The sequence below is a fragment of the Oxyura jamaicensis genome, chromosome 8 (genome assembly GCF_011077185.1).
Source record: "Oxyura jamaicensis isolate SHBP4307 breed ruddy duck chromosome 8, BPBGC_Ojam_1.0, whole genome shotgun sequence".
Taxonomy (NCBI): domain Eukaryota; kingdom Metazoa; phylum Chordata; class Aves; order Anseriformes; family Anatidae; genus Oxyura; species Oxyura jamaicensis.
In genome coordinates this window covers 30,275,458-30,295,154 of record NC_048900.1, presented here as the reverse complement: position 1 = coordinate 30,295,154, position 19,697 = coordinate 30,275,458, and the positions used below count along the sequence as shown (strand labels likewise).

General features: G+C 54.2%; 1 protein-coding gene across 2 annotated transcripts in view; it reads right to left on the bottom strand.

Moving 5' to 3' along the window:
* LOC118170662 (cAMP-specific 3',5'-cyclic phosphodiesterase 4B-like) overlaps positions 1-19,697 on the bottom strand; it is a 145,407-nt gene that overhangs the window by 21,113 nt on the left and 104,597 nt on the right. For both annotated transcript variants that reach the window (XM_035333083.1, XM_035333082.1), the window contains exons 4-6: positions 3,653-3,847; positions 2,177-2,213; positions 2,023-2,093 (exon numbers count right to left, since the gene is read on the bottom strand). In XM_035333083.1, the coding sequence (XP_035188974.1) occupies positions 2,023-2,093; positions 2,177-2,213; positions 3,653-3,847 (303 nt within the window). The remainder of the gene's footprint in view (positions 1-2,022; positions 2,094-2,176; positions 2,214-3,652; positions 3,848-19,697) is intronic.

Below are 19,697 nucleotides of genomic sequence, written 5' to 3'. Positions count from 1 at the left end.
GCGCCGAGGTGCACAGACGTGCCTTCGGGGGGCAGGGAGGGGTGAACTCGTACTCATAAGGGTATTCCCCGTGTCAGAGCCCCAACAGGGAACGGCACCGCACCCAGCACCCTCGAGTTACGTCCGGCCGGGCCCATCCTGGTTGGCACAGCAGGCAGGGCGCAGGCAGCGGAGCCCCGGAGATCTGCATCTCAACGCCACTGCCCCTTCTGGGTCACCACGGGCACGTGGCTGCCGCCTCCCACTCCTTCTTCCTTGCCGATGGGCATCTCGGGGAGCCGGCACCGGATGCTTTCTGACCGTGTCCTCGGCCGCATCTGCCAAACTCAGGCACTCAGCAACCATTAATCACGCTCTCCTCTTTTCCAGGCAGGAAATTGTCTTAAAAACCCCGATGTTAAAGTCCAAAAAAATAAAGAGGTCTTGTTTTTCATTGTTGGTTGTTGTTTTTTTTTTTCCCAATCCTTAAGATTCATATTTTCCAGCATTTCTGTAAATAAGTGGGACAGCAACCTCTTTCTTGGGACAGAGGGGGTGGAGGAGGAGGAAAAAAGGAGGGGTGAGGAAGGGTTAAAGAAAAGCTGAGATTCTCATGATCCCCAGAGCAGAAGTTTAAGAAAAATACCACATATCATGAGACATCTGATAAAATCATGAGTTGGCAGCACGGCCGTAACCCAGCAGAGTTGTTTGGAAACTGTGCGGGAAGCTCCGCAGCGCCTGGAAGCACATTCCGCCACGGACTTGGATGTTTGGCACATAATGGCTTAAACATTTAATGACTTTTACTTTGGCTGGGCAAATGACTTTATACTTCAATCAAATCTGGGAATATTTTCAAAAGGACACTGCGAGATGCCTCTGTGTCCTACAGGTTACGCCCTCGCTTCCTTCCGGCCCCGTCCAATTTCAGATTCCTCATTAGGAATGAAATGCTTGAACTATTCAAAAAAGCAAAGCGGAAAAACAAAACAAAAAAAAAGGATCTATTTTTTTCAGCCATCTGTTTTTCTCTTAACCTCCATCTTGGAATGCGGCGCTGCGTTTCCGATCAAAACTCGCCAACAGCAATCAATGGGAGGAAAACCTCACGCCCAAACGAAGCGCCGGGCCGTGCGTGGAGCGCAGGACGGTGCCGGCAGACACAAAGCGGTGGTGGCGGGTGCCGGCCCCGGGGCGGTGTGCCCGGTGCCGCGAGGGGCTCGGAGCAGCCGGTACCGCCGGTCTCAGAGCAGGACATCTGCAGGGACGAGTGGTGGTGGTGTGGGGCAGAACGGCTCCCCGGGGGCAAAGCCGGGCAGAAAATGACAGTGGCGCACTGTAAACGGCCAAGGGAAAATGAGGGTGGTGGATGACGGAGTTTGTTTCTCCAGTTTCAGGGTTTCTCCTGTTCAGTGTGAAAGCAGCCGTTAAGTTTGGTCCCGTTTGGAGCCGCTGCCACCAAGGGACACCGCGGGGACGTGACGGTGGCATGGGCAGGGCGGCTGTGCCCGTGCGGTGCCACCACAGCCATGCCAGGCGTCACCATCCACCGCCAGCCTCTCCTCCCGGTGCCCGTGCTCCTGGTGAACGCCTGAGGTAGCACAAGCCAGCACCCCGGGTTGAGCTGGATGACCAACCAAGCCAAAAAGGGGCTGGTTTAGTGCTCGGGGGCACGGCACAGCCCCCACAGCCCCTCGCAGCCCCTGACAGCCCCTCGCAGCCCCTCACAGCCCCTCGCGGCCCCTCACAGCCCCACACGGCCCCCTGAAGCCCCTTGCAGCCCCTCGCAGCCCCTCACAGCCCTTCACAGCTCTTCACAGCCCCTCGCAGCCCCTTGCAGCCCCTGACAGCCCCTTGCAGCCCCTCGCAGCCCCTCACAGCCCCTCGCAGCCCCTTGCAGCCCCTCGCAGCCCTGTCGTGAGGCCTCCCCCGGGCTCCCGGCCCAGCCCCTGCCGCCGGGCGCCCTCAGGCGGGCGGAGAGGGACCAGCGGCGGCCCCGGCCCCGGCCCGGCTCGGCTCGGCGAAGCCTCGGCTTACTTGTTGTTGGCCGTCCCGTGCAGGTTGGTCAGCAGCGTGAAGTTGTTCCTCACGCTCCGCAAGCTCGCCAGCACCTAGGGCGAGCAGAAGCAGGCGTCAGCGCTTCTCCGACCCAACGCGGCCCCAGCCGGCGCGAGGCAGCGGGCTCCCGACTCACCTGGGCGAAAGGTGTGACGATCAGGTCATCACCGTGCCTGGGGGGGAAACAAGAACACGGCCGTGTCAGTCGTCTGGACAGCACCCCGCGTGGACGGGGACCCTGTGCGGGACCCGTTTGGCAGAGCGGGGCACTGCTGCACGCCGCCGGCCCACGGGCTCGTACCCAACCCCAGCCCCGAGCACTCTTGACAAATTTGTACCCCAAGCAACGCTTCAGTCACCCCAAGGAGCATTTCACAGGTGTCCCGGCACCCAGAACACAGCCTTCAGCCCGTGCAGCCTTTCTGTGTGTGACACCACACGAAACCACCGGTGCTGGGAAGGCCTCGGCTCGCCGGGCACGGCCAGGGTCCACGAGCAAGCCCGGCTGGAACAATCGCTCGGGTTGGTAACGCGGAGCAGTAAAAGCCAGGAAATTCGAAGCGAAGGCAGCACACTCACGGCACGGTGGAAAAACCCGCCACGGTCTGGGTAAAGGTCGGCTTTGAATTTCCTGGCTTTTGTTGATTTGTGTCACAGTCTTTAATGTTACTCAAACGCCGGGTTTCGCCCGGCCATTTTCATCATGGAAGATTTGAGCACAAGTTCTGAGAAAAATCCATCGCCACCGTCATCCTCAATAGGAAGGATTTTTTTTTCTGGCAATAGTGCACAGAGCACTTGTGTCTGTGTGATAAATCCCGTACAAAGGGATCTATTTTTCCCCAAACTGAGCGCAGAGCGGGCCGAGCTCCTGCTGTGCGGGGCTGACCTGACCGCGGCTGGAAAGCAGGGAGAGGCGGCGCGCTGGCTGCACGGAGGGATGCTCTCTTTCAGGGGAACTCATAACGGAGCCTGCTGCTATCTAGATTTCTACTTCACGGCAAAACCTGTAGGGCCTTCTTAACAGCCGGGCGTTTTTATGAGCACTTTTTTACAGCTTAATGGTCACTTTAAAACTTTAAACTGCCTTTTAAAATAAAGGGCTGCAAATCCCGGACATTCGTTTGAGCTTTGTGCTCTGAGTTATATTGATCCTCTCAAGCCAACCATCTGGCTCGGCTTTCTGCTTTATTTTTCACTCGGTTCTAGCAAACAACTCATGACAGAAAACGGGATGGAGAAGAGGAATACTGTAAATATGCGTACGGTCGTATTTCTGTTTTCCAGGCTAATGGCGCGTGGTGATGTTAACCAGGCGCCGAGAACGCTCGGTGAGAGCGTAACGGAGAAAAACAAGTGCAGAAGGGCACGTGCTAACATCCCCTTTCAGTTCACGACACGGCTTTGAAAGCTCTTCTACCAGGTTGTGGAGAAAAGGGGAGCATTTGAAGGATGCGATGGGAAAAAGGACGTCGTGCCTCGGCAGGCTGTGAGAGCACCTGGCTGGGGCGCTTGGGCTGTGAGAGCCACCCATGGCGTGCTGGGGACTATGGGAAGACACGCAGAGCTCCCACTCGCAGTGAAACACGACGTGAGCCGAGCTTGTGCTTACTGTTCGCTCGGGAGAGAGGAGTTCCTGGACATCGTCTTTGGCGACAAGTCGTAGTCGCTGTCCGAGCGGTAGAGGAAGGACTCCCTGCGCTGGCTGTGCCCCGGGAAGGCGGTGTGCAGCACCAGCCCCGAGGAGGAGCTGGCCTGCGGGTCCAGCGGGCTGCGACCTGGGGACGGGCCATTCTCCACATCGAAGCTGCGAACAAAGCACAGATCGGGTCACACGTGCCTACCAAAAGCCATTTTTGTCACGCTCTCCCAGGTGCAGCACCTCGATGCAGCACACCGGGTCCCTCGCGCAGTGCAGAAGACGCGGCGCTGCCTTCACCGCAGCTCCCACCGATGTATTTCCATCGCAGGCAAGCAGGGCTTTGCCTTAACACGCACCATTTCCCCTCGAGGCTTCATCCCTGCTCTGTCCCCTGCGCGTGCTCTCAGCCTGCAGCAGCTGAGCACCAGTGCCGGGCCCTGCAGCTCGCCCCACGCTTGCACAGCGCACACGAGCCGGCTGTGCCAAATCTCGCCCCAGTCCTCGCAAACCTCACGGGGACTAAAGGTGCTGCACCGTACAACCACACGCTGGCAGCACCACGCTGTCCTCGTCCACGTTTGGAGCAAGGTTTCAAAATCCTGCAGGAGCTGCGAGGACAGGGCACCCGCGTTTGGAGCCGCCAGCCTCCCTTTTCAGCCCCGCTTCCCATCCCAGCCATCCTGAGAAATTACTTCAGCGAATTTCAAACAGCTGGGCCGCACAAGGGAGGGCTGGAAGAGAAAACCCGAACCCGCCGTCACCGTTTCCATTCTACACCCACTTCCTGATGCTTTCAGAACTTGGCCGTTGCGGCCTGGGGCTGAAGTCAGGCTGGCCGCCCCAGCAGTGACGCCCCTGGTACAGCCCACTGAGCGGGTCGCCCCCGCTGCCCCCTGCCCGATGCACTCCCCAGATGTGCGACCAGGTCCCGGCCACGCCGTGTGAGTGAAGGGTGCGTGCAGCACATGTTCCCGTGCCTTTGGAAGCCTGAGGCTCCCTCCTGCAGCAGGAGCCGAGCCCTCGTGCTCCCCTTGCCCTGCTCCCACTCCTCCTGTCCCCGTTTCATCCTGCTGGCGACCCCACTCACCCCATTGAGTCAAAAGCTCCTGGCTCAATTCATTTATTTTCTTTTATTTTTTTGTTTGTTTTTAATCTGCTCTTTTACCAACGACTGCTTGAGTACACTTTAATTCTGCCCGCAAAATAATTAACGGAAGAAACTCAGCGCTGTAACTATGGCATCTACAAACTGCTACCAGCTGATAATTAATCCATAGCTACTCAGAAAATTAATTCTGATTACTCAAACCACTTTATCACAAATGCCCTCTATCACGAAGCTTACAGACACAAATGGACATCCACATCAAGGTAACCCTGAGCGTTTCGCTGGGCACAGCCACTTCTGGTGGCCCTGCTGGCAAAAGGCTTTTTGCACAGACTACGCGGCAGTAGTGGAGCACGTGCAGAGGATGGAGGGGATCCACCTCCATCTGCTTTTGTATGGCTTCTCTGTCTCGAGGTGGGTGGGAGAAGTTCAAACCCTCTTCTTCTCCCTTCCCTCCTCTGCGGTCTCTCAGGACCAAACATCGCCACCCCTCCCCATTCCTTGGGCCAGGTCCGGTGCTTTGGCAGCCAAGTCCTCAGCCACCGCTGGAGTTAACGCAGGATCCCCCTGCCAGAAGCGACGGCTCGTCAGGATTTTGTAGTTATCCCCTCGGAGGGCGGGCACTGCCCCTTTTTGTCCTGGTTTGCACGTGAACGTGGCACGGCTGGGCCAGCGAGGTGCTCGCCGTGGTGGCCGGGCCTCTCTCCTCCATCCCTCCGCGCTTGTTCGGAAGGAAAAGCAGGATGCGGATAAAGTGAAGAGCGAGGAGGGAGGCAGCAGGTGGCAGGAGTTAGCTGCGGCTCGCTCCCCGAGCAGCCGGCGGCACTGGCCGGAGATCTGTGGAAGGATTTCATGGCACGGAGGGCGAACGGAGGAAACGTGCAACAACAGGCCGGCAGCAGTCACGCTTAGCCGTGGACACAGCTAGCCAGAAAACAAAATGAACCAAGGCAATCCCACCCCCCCCCCCCCCCCGCCCAAATCCCGCAGCCTGGCGGTTACGACCACGATTTCTCCGCATTAAAAATATCGCAGACCTTTGCCACGGGGGAAGAGCCCAACCGGCACAAGGAAGAGGCGACATCCCAAACGTGCTCCCTCCGGGAGCCTCGGTGCGTGGGGAGCTCGGCGTTAAGGCTGAGACACAGAAACAGCTCCGTGGCTGTGCTGGGGTTCACAGGCATTTGAATAGAGCCTGCAAGCCAAACGGCTACCGTGAGAGCCACGCAGCCTCGCGCTTTGCTTCTAGATCCGTAACATAAAACACAAGGGCAGGCGCATTTCAGCCTGCGGGGCCGGGCAGGCAGGGCTGCGTGGGCTTTGCTCGGACGAGGAATTCACACGTTTCCCCGGGGTGACAGCACTGACTCTCCCCGAGCTGCCCATCTGCTCCGCTCTCCCGGGCTCACCCCTGAGGCAGGAGCCCCGAGCCTCTGGCTACGGCCCCACCTTCACCACGGCATCGAATGGATTTCCAAAACACGGCGTTTCGGGACGCTTGGGCAGACTCTGCTAATGACAAAGATCCTCTCGCAATCGTCACCACCCTGCTTGGCACAAAGACATTCAGCTGGAATTCGAACACCGCGAACAATGAAGAAATGTTTCTTACATCTTCAGATCTGCACAAGCACGGCCGCTTCTCCCTGCTATCTAATTTCGTGCACCTGTTTCCCATTATCGGAACAGCTTGCTGGGTTTTCTGAACGATCTCCTGCGCAGGAAGGGCTGTGCTTGAAACCACCAGCGCTTAATAAAGCGGGCTCGGGCGCGCGGGCTGGGCACGCCTGCACCCAGCACGCTGACAGCCGATGCAGATGCATGGGCACGGCGCTCCGCCGACCGGGGGGCCCAATCCTGCACCTGCGGCCCTGAGCCACCAAGGGAGCAGGTGGCCGCTCCCAGCTCGGCCCAGGCTCAGGAGCAACTGGGTAAACTGGGCAGGAGGAGAACAGCTGACCCGGGTGGGTCTGGGTCCCTACCTTTCCACCAAAAAGCAAGGGAGGGTCCGGAGCCAAGCCGTGCCACCACGAGGACCCACCACGAGCACACGTTGCTGCTCAGGGGCCTCCTGAGCGTTCGGATCCCTCACCAGGTGTGTCCCTGGAGAGGCTCCCAAGTGGTTTTTATCCCCAGAGCCTGAATGCTCGTTCCCCTGAAACGTGGCTCCCGAGCTCCCCGTGCCCCCATCGCCGCCGCCTGGCGCAGAACATCCCCCGGGGCTTGCTGGAGCACTGCTAACACAAGCTGTCGTCTGCTGCAACGCCTTACTGAGCCTCTGTGGGTATTACACAGCAAAAAACGTGTGTTCTTTGACTTGGTGGTGTCTGGACGCAGAAGCTCACCTCCCAGCAGCTCTCCTGCCCCGCAGCTTCCCATACCCGGGCCCAGGAGGAGAACAGAGGGGTGGGCACAGCCCCGGCGGCTCCTTCTGCCACCTCCTTGCCCCGGGTCTGATGCAAACACTGCCCCAAACTCACAGCTACCAGGGCTGTCTGCAGCTTCTCCTCGCTCCTGTTTCCCCAGTGGCACCAGTGGAAGCCAGCCTGCCCCACAGCCTGCCCCACGGTGTGCCCCACGGCGTGCCCCACGGCGTGCCCCACGGCGTGCCCCACAGCCTGCCCCACGACATGCCCCACGGCGTGCCCCACAGCCTGCCCCACGGCGTGCCCCACAGCGTGCCCATGGCTGCAGCCTCTGGTGGGGCTGCAACAGCCCTGGGTGCGGCTGGAGAAGTGCACGAGGGAGGCAGAAAGGAGTTTGGATTTTCTTTTAGCGAGGAGGCTTCCAAGAAACCTAATCCCTTTCATGTTTACTGCAGATAAGTAGCTTGACATTATCCTGTAACAAGTTAACACCATGTGGCTGGCTAAGCCCCCTACAGAAGGAATCCTGAATTTCATAAACCAGTTGTTGCTTTCCCGAAGCACATCCCCGGCCACGTTATCATCTTACTCTGCCTCGCTGCCATCAAGCTCTCAGAAATACAGGGCACGGTCAAACACAGCAGACACCCTCCCTACTTTCATTACCAGCACAATGAAAATGCAAATGGTGCGTGCGTGGCCGGCGTGTGCACGACGGGAGCGTGCACGACGGGTGTGTGCAATGGCAGCATGCACGACCACTCTTTGCCCAGGCAGCACTGCCACCTCCTAAGGGCTTTTCTCCCTCCGCAAACACCCCAGCTACCAAGCCGCGGAGCAGCTGAGCCAGAGAAGGCTTTCAGTCAGCCCTAAGATTTACCATTTTTTTGCACTAACCTATTAAACCTCCCTCAGCCCATCCGCAATGACCGAAAGTCAGCCGGGGACTGCGTGGAAAGCTGCTGCCCCAAGGATCGCGGCCAGCCGTTTCGCTTGATTGATGAAATAACTCTGACCTGATTTTTGGATTTACTCCTGTAACTGGTGTCTGTGCTCCCGCCAGCAAAAGGACAACAAAAATGTCCTCGAATGGTATGCAGATTGTTAAAGCCTTCGGATACTCAGCCCTCCACAAAAGTAATTAATCTGCTTGGGTCCGTTTCAGCCAGATTTCACTTGCTTCAGATCGTTCAAATGTCTGCACTTGTCATCTCTGAGCTCAACAGCAACACACACTGCACGTAACAAACGGCCAAGTGCAGCGGCCACACTTCAGGGCAGCCTGTGGGCGTGCGGGAGGCGTTTGGGCAATGCCCTCGTGAACGTGATGGGCCCGCTCACGCAGTGAACGCTGGTGGAAAAAGCGAGGGATTCCTGGGCACGGCACAGCCCCGGTGTCGGTCCTGAGGGCCCTGCCAGCTGGTGATGGCAAAACACTTGGAAGCTCACAGTGGTGATGGCAAAACACTCACGGAAGCTCGGTCCTTCCGCAGACCCTTCGGAGGGCTCCAGCCGTGTGCCTGGCCCGGCTCATCCATGCCCCGCTTCTCAAAAGCTCTGGTGTGGCAGCAGAGAGCGCGCTGCTGGCACCCGAAACACCCCGTAGTGACACCCTCGGTTTCTCTAGACCTGCAAACCTTCCCGAGACCCGCTGCAGGGCTCTTTTTGGTCTTACTTAATTCACAGTCTCTTAGAAGATCTGTTCCGTGCTGCAAAGCACTTGCTGGAATCGCTGTTTCGGGGTCACTTGCCGCAAATCACAAGGCTGTTCTGTTCAAAAGAGACGGAGACGTGAGAGCACAGAGGCAAACCCCGCGCGGCCCCCAGGACAAGAAGCTAGATGCAGCCATCGGCCATCGAGGCCTGTAGCAAAACAACGCAGCAATGCGGCCATAAACACCTGGAGGTTAGCAAGAAAGGAGTGCAGAGCCCGCCGCAATCGCTCGCCGTTACCGATAATGCAGTGGGTGAAGTTCTCGGTGTGAATAAGCACAAACGTGTAGGCACGACACAAAATCACCGTATCTGACTGCGGCTTAAGGCTCAGAGCCGTCGCAATTAAAGCTCCTTTCTTCCGCTCATGGAATTCAGACACCCCGAGGAATCACTGTGTCCAGGGAGGTTTGTAGTAAGCTAAAGGAGGGTGAGCCGGGAGAAGGAGCCGAAGGGCAGAACGGGCCCACTAAAAAAAAAGGGAATTGTGTGAAAATCACACAAACTGTTTCAAAACCAGAAACCGGCACGCACGGATGAATTGTTCCAAGGGAGACAAGCAAATTGTTTGGTTTGAGTGATGAAACACGTGAGAGAAAACACCTGCGATGAGTGGGGAGCTGCTGAAAGCCCCCGGGGCTTTTAACCCTGCCCCGGGTGAGATGCTGCTGGGGGCACCTGCCCGCCCCGGCCGGGCTCAAGTGCAGCTTCTGAACCTTTGCCCCTCTCTTCCTGGGCTGCTGCTGCCCTCCGGCAGAAATCGGGCTCGTTCCTCCCTTCGGTACGAAATCTGCCAGCTCCCAGGTTAGAAAACCTTCCTGTAAATGTGTTTGCGGACTCGGAACTGGCCGGTGTCCAAGAAAGCCATCAGTCACGGGGCGAGCCGGAGCGCGCGCTGCCTGCCTGCCGGCCCCGGGGAGCGTCTGGAAAAGATCAAGATTACAGGCAGAGGGTGGGAGGGAAATAACGGGTATTCCCTCTGCGCCGGTCCGTCGGGATAAAATGTGACACGCTATATTAATAACCTGGCGTCACCCAGCCCAACATCTGACCCAGGGGAACATAAAATACCAGGCAGATAGCAAGGACCCGGTGGCGAGTCATGTGAAGAGCAAACAAGATAGCGGGGTGCTGCGAGATGCAACGGCAGAACAAAACCTCCGTGTCAGGCCCTTTTGTTCCCAGCACTGCCAGCCCCGAACAGTTCGTGGTTTTCATCTTCTGCTGCTTTACATGGCCAAGGGAGGCTGTTCGGCACACACGGCAGGAGGGACGGGCAGGGAAAGGGCATGTGCCCTGCCTAGGTCACCCTGCCTAGGAGCAGGGATTCACTCCTGGCGTTAGGTGGGAACACGTCTTACTCCTTCAGCGTCCTCGCAGGGTGTGCTTCAGGTTCTTGGCCTGCTATTGCCAGACATGTTCTCAACAGTTTAATCTAACCACACGGACACTTCGTGTGCTGTTACCTAGCCACGCACTGACATCGCTCTAATTCTATCTAAACGTGTGCTCGCACTGGTCTCCAGAAGCAAAGGCAGAACAAACTCCCGTCCCGTTTAACTTGCAAGGTGGAAGCCAAGAGGCACCACCACGGAGACAGCCTGAGACCACGGCCACGGGACCCTTGGCTCTCCTTCCATCAGAAAAATCAGGAGGGGAGTGCATGAAGCACACTCACCTCCAGCCAGAATATGTATTTCCAAGGTTGCTCTCATGGGAAGTTCTCAGCTGCAGCGGGCTCATTTGTAATACGAGCACAATTCAAGTAAACACGCGAGTTCTGTTTAAACTGCATTTAAATGAATGCTTTAAGTTTAGAATGTGTCCTAGGAAGATTTCAACATGTGGGCTGTCAGGTTTAACACTGCACTAGCCAGTTCTGTGCGCTCTCAGAGAGTGCTGCAAGCAATAGGAAACTTTGCCTGCTTTTGTGAATTAGGAAAAGGGGAAAGCAAGGAAGGTATTTTTACATGTAAGTCCTTTATACTATTTCCTATTGTATATTTGTACCTATAAACCTGCATTTCCTACGTTCATGGCATGTATATAGCCTCTGCACCAGGCACGTGGCCTGCCCCCCCGCCCAGGGCAGGACACGGCTCCTCAAGCAAATCCCTGACGCGGGAATGTGGATGAAGGCAGCCGAGTTGCTGACTGACTGTGGAATTTAACCGATTAGTTCACGGAGCCCACTGGTTCGTCACGGCGTTAACACAGGAGCAGTGCTCCTTCCTGGACTCGCGGAGCAGCTCCGTGACCGCCTGGATGGCCTTTTGGGGTGCTTGAAGCTCTTGCCAGCATCAAGGCGGTTCAATAGCCGCATTCAAGGCTCGAGTAGCTGCACTGGCTGCACTCAGGCTACACAAGAGGATGAAATTCTTGCTGCAACCTAAGAAAGGAAAATCACTTAGCACAAATAAGACCTTTTTTTTAACTGCTGATTAAATAGATACTCACAAGATAGAGCACAATGGCTTTGATGGAGCCGTTGCAACCTATTACAGAAATCCTCATTCATGCCCATGAGAGCTTTTCCCTTTCTTTTTTAATAACAGAAGAGAAAACGCAGCCATGTAAAGGATATTAAATGGCACAAAGGCGCATGACTGCTAAGTTCACAGCCCAGAGCAGCGAAAGGACCGGGCGCTGGGGCTGGAGCCACCGGTGTTCACGGCCGAGCGCTCACAGAGGCTGTGCTCGTGGGTGCCAGGAGCTGCAGAATGACTCCTCGACTCCTCTTCCCAAGATTTTGTCTGTTTACAGAACTAATCCACGGATGCACAGGAGTGCTGATGGGGAAAGCAAAGCATCCCACGAGGGGCCGGTCGATACCTGGCAAGTGCCCCTTTCTCTACGAGTGCTCCTCCGCTGTGCGCTGGAGCCAAGCACCTTGCGGCCACGCAGGGAGCTCAGCCCGACCCCACACAGCCCTCGGGGACTTGCAACCCACGGGCCCAGCCCAGAGCCGACCCCTGTGAGTCCCTTGAAGCTCGACGTGGGCTCTGAAGCCTTTACAAGCACAGGTTTCAAGGCTGCTTTAGCGGACGGGTTTTGTTGTTCAGCGCACGGTGCACTGCTTGCACCGCACATGCTGTTACACTAACGTCAAACCTGCCTGAAGGTAACGCTTTTGCTACAGCTTTGGCAATTTTCTGTGTTTCCGCCTGAGATATTTTTTTTTTCAGAATCCAGTTCTTAACACATTTAATCTGAAATAAATATATATATGGCACCAGACATCAGCTGGTCTCATTAGCTGGGCTTGCTCTACCGGTGCTAAAGCTCGTTTTGGAAACCTGCAGTAAGCGCAGGGCTTAACAAAGCAGTTTTTAAAGCACTGTGTAATTTCGTTGCAGTAAAGCAAAAGGGGGTCAGCCTGTTCTCCTAGACTCCACTCCAAACAATTTATCGTCTTTCCAGATGAAACAAATGTAGGCAGCCCTTTATGACTTCAGCGAAACTAGGCCATTCAATACATACCCACTTCAGAACTTCACTCACAGGCGGCTATTCATTCAGCTAGTATTTATGCTCTACATTTTCAAGAATGCCTTTGCATGCACTGCACACAGCCGGATACAGGTACAGCAGCTCCTTGGCTGCCTCCTTCCTCCAGCAAACCTCTGCTTCCCCGAGCGCCTCCCCACAAAGCCCCGAACCGAGCCGCGAGCAGGCAGGCTCGGTGCCCTGCACCCCCGGTGTCCCGCAGCAGGGAGCCCAGCAGTGGTGCTGAGGGACCAGACAAGCTGGCTCAGCACCAGGACCCTTGGTGGGACACATTTGAAGTGTGCTGATCTCTCGGACCCGTCACTGCAGACGTGTAACGCAGATCAAGCCCCTTCCTCTCTGCTCCTCGGCACCACAGAAGTCTGGACACAGCTGCAAGCAAGCAGAGCGACACGTGCCCACCCTCTGGGTGCTTTGCCAGTAAAACCAGGAATTTAGCTCACTGGACTTACCGTCAGCTTCGACTCATTCCTTCTCCTCCTGAGGTCACCCAGCACTTTTGCTGGAGTGGACGAATGGTACCGGGGACGGGGCTTCACCCCGAGCTTCCCGCAGCGGCACCGGAGGAGCCCCCTGAGCTGCCAGAGCCACCGGGACGAGGTGGCCCCAGCAGAGATGGGTACAGCAGGCCCAGAGCTAATGATAGAATTGGCCCAGAGTGAATGATAAAACAACCTAAAATTTCAATTCCAAATGTGTTTTTCTTACTGATTTCCTCTGCTGGTGTAAATCCCGACATCTGAGGCACGTCTTTGCAGGGGTAAGGGGGGGCTGTGTGTGCAGTCCCCAGAAATTCGGTGTGACCCTGTCAGCACGCGCAGTACGAGGCTGAGGAGCCATCCCGGAGGGTGATTTGGGGCACGGGCTGTGGGAACACCTGGGCACAGCAGCGCCCAGGGGGACCAACACCGTACGGGGGGGGACACCCTCACCGGCACCGGCTCCTCCGCAGCTGCTGGCAGTGCCGAAGGCCATCAGAAATACTGCACGCACCCAGCGGGGGCTGTGGGAACGGGTGCCAGGGGGTGCAAGGCAAAGCAGAAGGAGCACACCGCTGGGAAGGGCTGCACGGGAGGGGACCAAGGCTGGGAATGCCTCTGCAGAGCATCCCCGCCGGCTCCGCTCTGGGTCCCACGGGCTGCACGTGGGGCCGGCAGCAGCCCCGTGCCACGCTCCTCCGGCACAGGGGGGCTCCAGGGGCTTGGTAACCACCTTCCTTATTTTGGGAAAGGGTTCCTGCCAGCAACCTGCCCCTCACGTTCGCAGAGCAGCACTGCTGCTTTTTCTTGGGGAACCACGGACGAAGCAGCGCTTGGCAAAGGAACTGTTTACGCAGACAAGCAGAAAGTGGGGGAGGACGTGGGTGGCAGCGCGCGTTCCCTCCGAGCTCGTGATTTCCTCCTCCCTCTCCGGGGAGAGCTGGGAATCGGGAGGCAATGAGGACAACTCCTTAACCAGCTACAGATCCAGCCCTTCTCCTCCCAGGACACGAGGAGCCAGGGGCTCCTACGCGGAATCTCCCCTCCGACTCATTTCCAGAACTGGGTGATTCTACCCCAAACATTTATTGATCAACTCACTGAACTAGTGAATGATGTCCTAAATAGCTTTGCAAATATATATATATATAAACAAGGTAAGATTTAATCTCTTCGCTCTTCTTGCATTAAGTCATTCTGAGGACTTAATTTTAAAATACAGAAGTGTTCTGAGAATGTTTTGTAATTACAAACCAATAAGAAAAACCATCCAGGAGGAATAATTACATAATTTCTAGATGAACTCACTGCTTAGAAGAGCTCACAGCTTAGAAGAGCAGTAATAAATAGATCCTCATATCATTACTGTTGCTGCGGCTGATGACTCACCGCTGTTACTGGGATCATATCCCAGAATAGTCATGCTACTCTGTGTACTGCATACAAAATTAGCCATGAGGGACTTACTATTAAATGAAACAGATTTGGGGTTTTAGGATTCATGTGGTCATAGCATAAAAACAAAAGCTGTTAGACATTTCACTGGACTACGGTGGATCTCAGACCGGCGGTACCTCCTCTCCGTCAGCCTGCCCCGACGGCAGGGTTGTGGGGTGACAGTCCTGTGTCACTCCCTGCTGGTTGGGCTAGCGCAGGGCAGCCCTGTCACACCCAGCAACTAAAACCTCCCATCTCGAGAGAAAAATCCAAGTACTTTGGCAGAAACATAACGGAACAGGCACAGGTGTCTGATACAACTTATTCAAAGGAAAGAGATCATCTGGTTAAAATCGGTGTGCCTTACCGAACCAAAGCCAGCCGCGTATTGCTTTGATGGAGCCTGATTTAGATGCACACCAAAAAAGGTTGAAATGTCCTGCTACTAAACCAGCCTCTCGGCCTCCACCGAACCTGCCACAGACAGCAGGGGTTTGCTCGAAGGGATCCATCCATGCTTGCACATCATGAACGTGGTGTTTATGGTGGTTTGTTTGCACTCTTCAGTGAATAACAGGAGTCAGCAGGCTGTACAGCAGGTGTCTGGGGAAGCCACAGCAGAGACTGACGGTGGGAAGGCAGCCCCCCAGCTTCTCAGCCTAACTCCTGACCGCGTCCTGTTCTCCCATCTTCAGCACTACCCACACCTCTAGTTACATGCACATATCCCTCTTCTCAAGGGGCTTGCTGGAGAGAACATTAGGACAACTGAAGTTTACTTTTCAGGTGGAAAAACACCCTCGCCTTGTGCGTTATAAAATGAACAAGTGAAATAACTTCTGTTAATTTTACGAGTTTTATCCACTTTCAAATTCACTGCAAATTCCTGCAACATACTCTCGGTTCCCTCTCAGCTCTTGTAGCAGATGACATTGAGCACGTGCACCACTGATGTGGGCAAGCAACTGACAGTCTAATACCACTCATCATTTCTCTTCCTGTAAACGTGCCCTGTTCTCAGATTTCCACCCGTTTTGTGTGCATCCTCTGGGTAAAATGCCAGCTATGACACAGCACGCTGACAGCAAGCACCGTCCCACCACGTTCTCCTGTGTTCATCATCATCTCTTGGCCTCTCTGCGCACTGTCGCTCTTCAGATCAGCAATGTTTTCACTCCAGCCCCCTCCTTGGGTCATGCTGTTCCTCTGTAAATAGCTGTAAATGTTCTCTTCCTGGCTATTTCTCAGCCTTATCGATTTTCAGAGAGTGCCCTTGTACTAAAACCCTCCGCATCTGGTTGGAGTTTCTCTCCACCATTCAATACGAATGTCATTTATTCCCTGCCTCTATTTCTCCTTACTGGCTTGGCAACACTTTTCAGTTTAGTAGCATCTCTTCATTTAATTAGCTTGCTGTTTATTTTGTTTTCCAGATCATTAACAAAAAGGTTAAATAAAACCATATGCAGCACAGTCCCTGAGATACCAACCGAGAACCTGCCCACAAGACGCCACGTGGAACTTCTACTGGATTATGGCCGAGGTAACTGCAGTGAGCCTTTACATTTTACTAGTTTATTTTTGCATTTACTCAGAACAAGGGATACTTGATGGAAACTAAAATAAATAAATACATAAAATAATAATTTAAAAAATCAACCTTAAAATCCACTTGCTGGACTGTTCAAACACAGTGCAAGTCACAGCTGAGCTCACCGAGCATGGGTACTGACAACCACTCCCAATCCCTCCCTGCTCACAATAACCACGTGTGGCTCTTTTGCCCTTCAGCTTTGACATTTCACTCCTCCTTGCGACTTTCTGGCAGGATTCAAGCCAAGAGTGTGCACAAGAACCGGTCTGTACTTTGTCTGGAGATGAACTGAACTGAGTCAGAAAGCTGCTGCCTTCTTTGTGGCGATGGCACAGCCCAGCAGTGCATGGACACGACGACTGCCCTCCTGCAGATTTTCTTGCTGCTTTACCCTCCTCTAACACTACCAGCCCCTCCTTGGCTGTAAAGCCAGAGCTGGGAGTTTCATGCAGCTGGAATTTCCAAGCAAATTCCAACGTGACGTGTATAAAAAAGCATTACCAGCACACTACCACCTCAAGGAACTTAGTTCTACCTCTTTTATACAAGCTTCACCTTGAGATACTACCAGCAATGCTAATTCTCCAAGCCTTCCTTTTGGGATGTTGGCAATTTTTTAAAAAGGCCTCTGTTGACTTCTTAAGAGAACTCCCATTCTGTCCTCCAAAGCAGCACACAAACTTACCAAAAACATTTATTTCTCATAGCAAACCAGCGAGGTAACTAAAGCAGCGTTTAGATACATAGTGTTTGCTTTTCAGCAGACGCCGCTAAATGTCCTCACGCACCAGGCCATGCAGCCTTATCTTTTTTTATTTTTTTTGCCAGGAATCATAGAATATCCCGAGATGGAAGGGACCCATGAGGATCATCAAGTCGAGGAGATCCATCCTTGCTGGGCTCGAGCCACCGGGGGGCACGGTGGGCCGGGTGGCAGGAGGAGGAGAGCTGTGGGGTGCCCCGGACCCGCTCCCAAGCCAAGGCCCTGCCCTGTGTGAGGTGGGCTTGGGGCTCTGCGGGGCCCCCCGGTCGGTTCCATCAGAGCAAAGCGCCTTCTCCAGCCAGATCCTGCCTCCTGCCTCCTCCAGCGCTGCCTTCGTCCTCACACGCAGGAAGGAGAACACTTTCAGAGTTTCAGAGCGTAGGCCGTAAGAGTTGTGCCCATCTCTGCAGACACCAGCTCCTCCCGCTGTGAGGAGTTACCTCAGGATCCCAGGAGCGGCCTCTCCCTGCAGGACCTCGCCGCTGCTCACCGGCCCTCCCGGCCTTCTCCCGGCACATCACGACAGCCGACGTGGATCCCCCAAGTTTCACTTCATGCTCTACTGAAAGCCAAACACTGTCTGTCAAGTCCCGCTCCTCTCCCAATTCCCCGGCTTCTGTAAACAAACCCACCGATCGCATATGCTGCGCTTTGCTCATGCTTGTGCTTTTGACAGTGGGCCAAGCACCGAAATCAAAAAGCTTCTGCGCCAGTGTAGGCAGCACCGTATATGCACCTAAATGTGGCAAATCGTCTCTTAGTAGGCTCTTAGCAATGTCAGATTTTAATCCTGTGGAAGTAATTGCCTAGACCACCACCTATTCAGTTCTACAAACACGTGTTACATTTGCTTTTTCCAGTCTTCTGCTTTTTCTATGCCCCTACCCCAAAAGCACGTTACTTAAATCACCAAATAATGCCTTCACTACATTACTTTATATTGTCAACCTGTCGTGTTTTATCCACAGCTCCCAAGCATATTGTACAATGGAATCAGGCCCTTCGGACTGACTCAGCTCCCTGCCATGTCACTAACAGGCCTGCACCGAGTGCCTTCCTCTACGATACCAGGAGTATGACACGGGTTCACGTGTCCTCTGTTTTCAGGAGATAAAACTTCAGGGAAAAAAACACCTTCTTCTCTTTTAATGGCAAATCTGGGGTATTTAATATGCTCTGTTTAGGTGCTAGAAGTGTCCCAGCAGCTCTCTGGAAAGCAGAGTTAAAGCTTTCTAACCCCGAGGCCCTCTGACACTCGTGTTACAAACCCAGGTTTTGTGCTGATACCGAGTCCAGGCACAGACACGGCACCGGCACCCACCAGCCCCGGGATGGCAGAAGCACTTTTTGCCCTCTCCAAGAAGTTCTTATTTTTCCTGCACTTGTATTTTGCATTCTCTGGAATGCAGATACTTGTTTCTAAAGCTTTATCGGGATTTCCTGCATAAACCTCTTTGACAGAGGTTAATAATGGGGATAAAGATTTCTTGTAGCTACAAGTGTTCAGTTACCTGTTACAGTGAATAACATGGTGAAAAAAAAACAGGCTTGAAATCTTGATCCTGCAGAAAGCAGGAGGGAAATTTTGGATACTTACTGCACTGGTTTTGATCATATTGGGAATTCCTGAGGGCGAGTGAGGTGTTTTGCAGGCCGAGGAGGCTGCATGGAGCCGCTCTTCTGCATCTTGAACCTTTGCCCCATTTATCACAGGTGATTCCTAAGGCTTATTATAATTGCCATTTTAGCTATTGAAATACTAACTGTATATGGGATGTGCAAATAGAACAAAACTGGAAAAGTTTTCCAAGAAAAAAGCCTTGTTTTTATCCTTGTAGATTAGCTGCCAGCGATGCATCCCACAAAGTGATACCGCTCCGGGAGGGGAGCAAACGCACCCATATTCACACAGCCTGCACCAATGCTGGCCTGAGGGCACAGCAGGAATGTCTCGGAAACATCACTCCTGTCCAACAGAGCTCTTGCTTGTGTCTCTAGGCCCACTCTACCAAAAGGCTGCTGCTTTCTTAAAAGCTCTTGCTTGTGTTTAGATACAAAAAGGAAAAACTAAGTTCTTAAAAAGAGAAGAGAAGGATTCCTGACCCCCTACAGAGAACCAGCAGCCTGATCTGATCTTCCCCCTTCCTGCCTTCGTTGCCTTTCTGTAAGTGCCCTAAATGCAGATGGGGCCGGCTGGAAGGCTCCTGGGCACCCATGGGCCCGCAGAAGGGGAGCGCGGGTCGGCTGCTGCACTCACCAAGGCTCACGCAATCCAAGCCCGTGGTGGCTCCATCGGCGCTGCAGCAGGGCACCGTGGCCAACACCCCTGTTAGAAGTGTTCGGCCCACCCGGAGAGAGTCTTCTTTTGTTCGGTGCAATTAACAATGAAAATGGGATTAAAAACTGCAGGTGGTGAGCGAGTTAAAGCACTGAAACTCTTTGCTGAATTCTGCCAGTTGAATTTTTTGGGAAGAAAAAATTAAATTCCAAGGTGGGAAAATCATTCTTTTTCCTAAGAAAGGATTTAATTATCATTTTTACAGGATCCCTCTCCTCCCCCAGTTATGTCTATGCTTTGTTGCTTTTTTAGGTAGCTATCAATATGAACGCTAGAAAATAAAAATATCTGCAAGCCTTTAATAGCAATTCACCCTTTTTAGCTCCTTTTTCTTTTTAGGGAAATCACACCACATACGAGTATGCCACAATTCCATCAGTCTAGTGAAAGACGAAAACGAGCCCAGGCAGCAACCGAACTGGGATGCTGTGCGATCCGATGGGTTATAAAGTTACAGAGATTATTTCATTCGCATTCGGGGTAAATAATGTAAAGATGATAACGCAGCTATGGCAAGAGAAGCCCCGTTGCTCTAGGTGCTGCCTCCTGCCTCGAAGGAGAAGCTTGGCTAACGCAGGCAGGGACACCGGGACAAGGCCCAGCACGCTGGGACGGGGAAGGCTACCAGAGCCCCAGCGCCACTTCTCCACAAGAACCCCTCCGAAAGGAGCTTTTCAAACAGCAAAAGCAAACGCCTGTCTTTCTTTGGA